At 51.0% G+C, this 8,207-nt stretch overlaps 1 protein-coding gene across 8 annotated transcripts in view; it reads right to left on the bottom strand.

Moving 5' to 3' along the window:
• fnbp1b (formin binding protein 1b) overlaps window positions 1-8,207 on the bottom strand; it is a 50,241-nt gene that overhangs the window by 22,981 nt on the left and 19,053 nt on the right. For all 8 annotated transcript variants that reach the window (XM_084486604.1, XM_084486606.1, XM_084486602.1 and 5 more), the window contains exons 4-6: window positions 7,771-7,918; window positions 2,872-2,934; window positions 1,417-1,521 (exon numbers count right to left, since the gene is read on the bottom strand). In XM_084486604.1, coding sequence (XP_084342730.1) covers window positions 1,417-1,521; window positions 2,872-2,934; window positions 7,771-7,918 — 316 coding nt within the window. The remainder of the gene's footprint in view (window positions 1-1,416; window positions 1,522-2,871; window positions 2,935-7,770; window positions 7,919-8,207) is intronic.

Raw genomic sequence — 8,207 nt, 5'->3', positions numbered from 1 at the left:
GTCAGATTCGACCCGAACACGACAGAAAGGCTAGAACACTGCAACTCTCCCCCCCTCACACCCTCCCCCCCTTTCTTCCAGAACACATTCTTCCTAACCATGACCTAAATGTGTGCATATTCTTACGTGTGCATCAGTGTGTGTGCGCGCATGCGCCTAACATGCGTGCGTGTCTGCATGACTGCGGCTCCGGAAGCCGTCGGAGGACGGAGGGGCTCGTTTGGCCCAGCACTGGCCCCCATCCGGCCCGGGCAACCGGCCCCCGCTGAGCGTGTCGCGGCCCCTTGGTTCCTCCGACCGGCCCCCCCTCTCTCTCTCTCTAAAGGCATTAGCATACCGATGCAAATTGCGGCTGAAAACCCCGTGCTCCGGTGCAGCTCGGCGGTACCGGAGCACAGGGGTTTTCAGTCTCCATTAGCATCAGTATGCTAATTAGCATCGGTTAGCATGGGTTAGCATCGGTAGCGGCGCGTGGGGACGGCCCAGCGTGGCTCTGGAGGAAAGCGTGGGGGTTCTTCCGTGAGGAGGAGGAGGAGGAGGAGGAGGAGGAGGAGGAGGAGGAGGAGGAGGGGGCTAATCTCCCGGGCGACACACTGAGCGGTTGTGACAGCGAGTGAAGTGACATCATCCTCCGTGGTCCGCGGGGCACTGGGGGGGGGGGGGGGGAGGGGGGAGGGGGGGTGTGTGTGTGTGTGTATGTGTGTGTGTGTGTGTGTGTGTTCTGCTGAAACTGCTGAGGGTCTGGTGATCACTGCATGATCATCAGCCCACGCACCCAGAGATTGGGGGTTGGAGACGACCGACAACAAAGTATGCAGCCTCAAAGGACCGCAAAAACATTCCTATAATAATTACACACACAAACACAAGCGCGCGCACACACACACACACACACACACACACACACACAGAGAAAGACAACATGTCGTAGAGTTGCGGAACGCAGACAAACAGTTTACTGTGCTGCCAAGTGCCACAGAGACAAGTCACAGAGCAGTCTGCGGCCGTCCCAGCCATGAGCGCTCTGGAACGAGCTACATGGAGCCGTGTCACTAACCAGCAGATCACTGCACCCCACAGACAAAGCCCGCCTGTGACATTTGACGCACTTAGCACAAGACACATGACAGCGCCCCCAGTGGTGGAAGCGCTGTACTACAATGGAGTCGTGGTTTTGGGGGAGCGAAAGAAGGGAAGATTATAAATGATAAGAGGGAAATGTCCATCAAGTGTTATAGTAGAACAAGTGAATTTGACTGCCGACAAAGGCAAGGCGAGAGCAGGGGACCCGGTGTGTGTGTGTGTGTGTGTGTGTGTGTGTGTGTGTGTGTTGATTGAGTACGGTTTGGATTCCGGGGGGCGCTAGCTTGCGTTGGCCCCCCGCGGGGAAGGGACGCGACGGCAGGAAGCACAAACCTTTTCCACGTCGGCTTTCGTCACATTGATGTCGGCGTCCATCTTCTCAAAGTGCTGCTGTGCCCGCTCCGCCTCTTTGCAGTCCCGCTCGAACTTTCTTTTACACTGGAACGAGGAGAGAGAGACGGGTTCAGTTCGACTCTCGGACCGCCACTGCGCAGCCACGCCCTCGCACCGCTCAGTGAGCACCAGGGGGGAAAGAAACGAGGGATTCTGATAACACCTCTTTGATGACGTTTAGCATTTTCCCTTGGCGTCTACTTTGGTTGCATTCGTACTTTGTATTTTTATTGTACTTTATTTATTTTTATCCTGTGTTTTTCTACTAGGCGATTGCAACAAACACATTTCTCCTACGGGGGATTAATAAAGTTGCGTCGTATCCTAATCTGATACGGTCGGCCCATCAGACCGTGACAAAACACAAGTCACATTGTGCGACAGAAAGGGCGATCATTTTAAACGACGCATTTCAGTTCAGTTTCATACAGTTCAATCACATGCTCTGATCCCCGCCGACCGCTGAACAGGCACTGTGTATGAATTATACATACGTTATTATATTATACATCCATACGTACAGACGGACGGCCGCGTGCGTCACGCGAAGCGTACGACAAACGGTGCGTCACCCCTTCGTCACGCACAGTGTGTGTGTGACAGTGGTGTGTTTCACCACAGAGAACCCCCCCCCCCCTCAGCAACGGGGCTGTGGCCCAGTCCTCAGCCTGAAGATTAAACTAATGTTCATAGTGGCTATTTGTATACAGGAGGGGGGTGTGGGGGGGTGTGGGGGGGGGACACATTCAAACAGCCAGCAGTGGCTCTTTCCCTGCTTCCAACTCAACAATCACTGTTTGTTGGGCAAGTGCGCACTCTGACCTCGGCTGAGTTGGCTGACCAACAATGGCATCATTGAGCCCCCAAGGCAGTTATGTATCTCCCTCTGTAACGCGCACACACACACGCACACACACACACACACACACATACACATACATACACATACACACAGACACACACACACATGCACACACACATATACATACACATACACACACACACACACACACACACACGCACACACACACACGCACACACAGACACTCTCTCTCTCGACCCCTCCCACCAGATTGCAGCGGGACCCGGCAGAGATAATAGCCCAGGGTAGTGGTGTTCTGTGAAATCTCTTACTTCCTAGAAACCAACGTATATATATCAGACGTGCGTGTCTGTAACTTCACGGTTGGCATGGTGACTGGGGCATGGGGTGGGGGGGGGGGGGGGTGGGGGGTGGGGCTGCTTGCTTGGTATGAGTAAAGTGTGGCTACAGTTTGGAATCACTAAACTGAACTAAACTGTCAAGCGCGTCCAAATGGGGAGCAGTACAGGGTTTCTGTTGCTCTTTAGCCCGGTGGAAGTACCGCAACCTTCCCCCGGGGCGGTGTGACTTACTGCTTCCAGCGTCTTCCACGAGCTCTCGATCTGCTGCTGCGCCTTGCGTCCGTCGTGGAAGTGCTGAGGACCACCGAGGGGAGAGGGGAGGGGGAGACAGCAGGGAGAGGGAGAGAGAGAGAGAGGGCTGTTAAAGGGATGCATGGTGGATAGCAAGGGTTTTGTGGGTTGAAAATGTTGTGTTTCTGGATTTTCCCCTGTGTGTGTGTGTGTGTGTGTCCACCCCAAAAACCGGTGAATTCAAACCTGTGAAAAACACATTTCCTGGATGATAAACTTCATAAATGTGTGTTCACACATTGAGACACAAATAGTTGACTCATAGTTGTATAATCCTAGTGCCGAAGCCTTTGTGTAGCAGAGATATAGCTGCTAGATACAGAGTGGCGGTCGACATTATCAAATAAAGCCAGCCTCCCTGTTGTTTAATAACGTATTAACTTTATTAACTTGATGCGTTTGATGAATTGATGTCGGTTCATCCGTCATTGAACAGAGTCGACCGCTGTGTGTCACCACTGGATTGAGTTTAACGATCCCTGACCCTTGACTTCCTGCTAGCCTTATCTAACGCTCTGGTACTTTCCATGTTGCTGCACCGCAACCTGTTTCTACCTCACTTCCACCTTCCAGGCTAGGCCCAGAATGTTCTACTACTGTCTACTTGTAGCACGTGTAGCATGTGACTTGCAGTGAACTTGACACTGGGGATCGAACACCGTAACATTTGGGGGGAGATAGAACCATCCTAGCCGCTACACTACCTACTACTGCCCCACATGCACTGTCCACGTAATGTAGCTGGAGCTCTTTCTCACCAGGTGGATACTAACCATTTGCTACATTTTCAGTTCAGTGGTAAAGCTAGGGCAGGACATTTATTTTAGAAGCATTTATTGTGATATTTGTTGAAATTCCGTTGGCTTCCCGACTGCAATCAATGAACAGAAGTCAAACAATAATTCTGCGATAACAAACTCATTGGGCATGACCGGAGTCTTCCCCCGAGGCTAGGCAGGCGGCTAAAGCTAGCCAGCTAGTCATGGGTTTTGGGGGAGTGGCTTTGGAGGCAGGCCTGATGGGAGGAGTCTGATATTTCGGTCTAATACCTTTAGAATCTAGCATCCCCTGGCTAGTTCCTCCAAAATGCCGCCCCTAGCCTTAACTGATGAGAACACGGAATAACGTAAATAAAGGGCATTGACATAAGAGTCCACTAGCCCGGTCCGGTAAGAGAAAGGGACGAGCCACGGTTGCGCCTGCTAGCCCGGCCTGGCGTGCCCCACGCTGCCCAGGGCGAGGCAGCAGCTGTGGGTGTGTGGGCGCACACAAGACACACTGTGTGGTTTCCTTTGCTTGCCCATAAATCCTTGGTTAAAGTGAGCGGAGACCACTCGGGACACTGGGAACAATCTCTAAGGGGTCTGCAGTTTGTTCGTTTTTTTTTTCTTTTTTAATCTTATTGTTGATCAATCATCGTCAAATCAATGATGAATGATGAATGGATGTGTATGTGTGTGCCAATCATCCTGTAAATCAAGAACCCCCCCCCCCCCCCCCCCCACAAAGAATCCATGCATAGGTCGACAAAGAGAGACTATTGAGGAAGACGGCGTAACCCATGGTTACCCAGCCGGGCCTGCGCCAGCGGCGGTAGCTGAGCAGAATATCGATGTCCTTTCTAACTATTGAGACCGGGCCCGGCCCATTATAACGGAGCCCAGAGAAGACGGAGGCTTGTGTCCCGCTGGATGCCGATGCTTTGAATGGCGCGACGCGATGGAGGAACGCACAAGAAGAGCAGTGATTGGTGTTCAAACTCTCCCAACAGAGGCCGGTGTGTGTGAGAGTTGTCGTGGAGCCACCAGAGAGGGACGAGGGACGAGGGACGAGGGGGGTGCGTGGGGGGGGGGGGGGGACGAGGCCTGGTCTCTCACTTCCCCAGAGACACAGGGGAAACTGGCGGAGTCAAGTGAAAAATGGGAAGCGGTAGACGTAGACGTGTTTCAGAGGAAGTGTTGCAGCCGTTTGATTTAAAGAACTACAAGCGCCGCTTGCATGCTTGAAAGCCGTGACAGGAAGTATTTCAGCTCTCGACGAGGACAGGGGAGCGAGAATCTGGCTCTGACGTGAAGCGTTCTTTCGGATTAAAGTAAGAAAGGAATTTGGTAAATATCGGCGCGTTGGACATAAAACAATAGCCTAGACGTAACGACGTTTTGGCCGTGGTTATGGAAACTAAAAAGGGTCAAACATCGCAGCTCGAACGATGTGGTGCGTCGCGGACACCCCGAGAGTTGCAGTGTGCGTGTGCGTGTGTGTGCGTGTGCGTGTGTGTGTGTGTGCGTGTCGTTTCCTGACACACACACACACACACAACCCGAAAGCGTGATGTCGTTGTTAGGTAGATAAATATTTGTCTCCATAACAACATTTCAAACCCTGTTTATGTGGTGGACTTGGACAACTTTCCTGCACAAAAAAAAAATCCCCTAAAACAGCTGCCCTCCAGCTTCTGCTGCACACATTGTCAGAGAGAGCGGCTGCCAGCACAGATAGTCCTGTTCTCTGGGCGTCCGCTGAGTGCGAGCAGGGAACTCCCAACCTTGTTTTGTTTATCTCTAAAAACAACATAAACAATCTTGTTTCTCTCTGTTATCTTGTTGAGCTTAAACTTTAATCTTCATGGCAGGTGATGCATGGGCACTCCGTGCATCGCCAAGACTCCGTTCCTATCCGGCCCGCAACGCTGTGTATAGACTACCACTACTATTTCAAACTCTAGCGGAGTGTCGAGGTGTCCCTGAGCAAGGCATTAACCCCGAGCTGGCTGTTGCCTTGCACGGTTGACACCGCCGTCGGTGTGTGAATGGGTGTGAATGTGTGTGTGTGAATGTGTGTGAATGAGTGTGAATGTGTGTGTGTGTGTGAGTGTCCACATAAACTATGATATAATGGGTGAAAGTAAGGCAATAGTTGTATGGCGCTCTGAGTGGCCACTGGTTAGAGAAGCACTATATAAATGCAGTCCCTTTACCATTTATATTTAGTTCATCTGAGAGATAACCAGGAGGAGAATGGTGTTGCATACTTTCAAAACATTCCCCTCTCCGCCAAACTACGTCAATACAAAGGGAGCATTAGGTGGACAGCGGGACGATGGGAGAAAAGCGCACGTGTAATACATGTTGCACTCCTGGCTCTGTGCCTTCTCAAGAATGGTTCATGAGGAGATAAGGAAGGAGAGGAGTTATGACAGAAAACATACTTTGGACAGGACGACTGTTGCAAGCGTTGCTACAGTCGCTATGGGCTAACGCGTAGGGGGAAGGATGATGTAGTAGCTAGCGTGTTGCTGCTATACTTCAGCAGGACTATCTATAAACCCTGCCCACTTCCCTCCTTAAAGAGCTATATCTGTGAGGCACTTTGGTTAAAAGGCTCAACACATTTTTGCAACGACTATTAGCAGTGAACATGGCAGTTATACTAACAGAAACGGTGCTCATATAACAATCCCATGAACCACGAGAGAAAGAGGAGAGGTGACACGCAACAAAGAAGGCCTGGCTCATAATCGTTAAAACAGAGGGAAAGAGAGAGCCAGGGGAATTTCCTGTTGGAGGAGTGAATGAGTGTGCAGATGAGGAAGAGAGGGGGTGGGATCTGGCATCCTGCAGCCCGAGAGGTGTGGCCTGAGGACATAGGAGCCGACTATCCCACCACCTCCATGGGGCCGGCCTTATCAGGACACCAGACAGAGCGGCATGTTCATCACATGCCAGGGGGGCTAGATAGATCCTTCTGGAAGAAAGTGGTGTAACACACACACACACACACACACACACACACACACTCATAGTGTGTGCGTGTGTGTGTAAGTGAGAGTGAGAGTGAGAGTGAGAGTGTGTGTGTGTGTGTGTGTGTGTGTGTGTGTGTGTGTGTGTGTGTGTGTGTGTGCGTGTGTGTGTGTGCGTGTATGAGGTTTGATTGCAGCCTCACATCAGGGGTTATAAAGGTACGACGACGAAGTGTTAGGTATAGGTTGCCGTATCAATATGTGGAAGCTGTGTGGATGGAGCAAGTAGGGAGCTACTAGAATTTCACGAACACTTTTTACTACTTACTGTGTGTGTGTGTGTGTGTGTGTGTGTGTGTGTGTGTGTGTGTGTGTGTGTGTGTGTGTGTGTGTGTGTGTGTGTGCGTGCGTGCGTGCATTAATCCAGTGCACAGTCATCCTGCCCTCTTGCAGCTGATGGCTCAGTGCTTCGCTCCACCGCCCTCATCTGCAGCTGTGTAATGCAGTAGGGTGAAAAGTGCCTCTTCCAATAAGTCAATTGTCTTCGAAGAACTTCGAGGAGCTTTCGAGTCATTTTTGTAAACTATCACAATCAACCCATTCATCATTCTACCCCAAATAACACAAAAGGAACACATAAACTACAACATAAATGCTGTAATGAAATCATTAGGCATTTGTTTTATGGCGCATGGTGACCATGCAATGATTTATTAAACCCTGATATTGTTCCATACAATAACTTCCTGTCTGCCTGCTCTGACAGGCCTTTGTGTGTCTGTTTGTGGCCTGAGAAAGAGCGTCAGTGTGCAGCGAGCCGGGTAAGATCAGGGGATAAGTCACCCTTCTGCTGTGATACGGGGACTTCCCCTCTGGGAATAACATCGTGCTATCTGCGGATGCTTGTGCAGTGTAGCTGTGGACGTGCCCTCTTGGCAGAGGGAAGCACAGACACTCAAGAGCCCGGGCAGGGAAAAGGAGGAGGAAGTGGTCCAAACGAGGCTTTGACGCAGAACACTACCGGTAATGCCCGACGTTTGACTGCCGTCTTGCTAAAAGCCTGCGGTATCACGAGCCGGGGAGCGACGGGGGTGACTCACCGACTTCCTCTCGCTCTTGAGCTCTTGGAGGTAGCGCGACAGCTCCGCCACGATGTTGGCGGTGAGGTTCTCCGAGATGACCTCATGTTGGCCGGCGTAGTCGTTCAGCTCATTGAGGGTGGACACGAAGGCTCGGCAGGAAGAGTACCTGGGCAAACGCGGGAAGTGACGTCAGCTGCTAAGTGGACACTGACACAGTAAATGACCTCAGGGAACTGCAGGCCTATAAGTTATGGATAGTTCTTTTGGTTTCAGGGTGACAATCGTGAGTCTTTTCGTGGTTCGTTAATCAACTGATTACTATATTTATCTTGCTTTGTAAGAAAACACAGCCCTTGCAAACCCAAAGTATTCATTATATGAAATATATGAAGTTTAGAAAAAATAGCATTGACCTTTTTCCAGATAGCAGTGGCTGTTTGGTGTAATTAGTTCAT

This window comes from Micromesistius poutassou (assembly GCF_964030765.1).
Source record: "Micromesistius poutassou genome assembly, chromosome: 22".
NCBI lineage: Eukaryota > Metazoa > Chordata > Actinopteri > Gadiformes > Gadidae > Micromesistius > Micromesistius poutassou.
The sequence above is the reverse complement of the archived record's forward strand: the minus strand, read 5'-3'. Positions and strand labels throughout refer to the sequence as shown.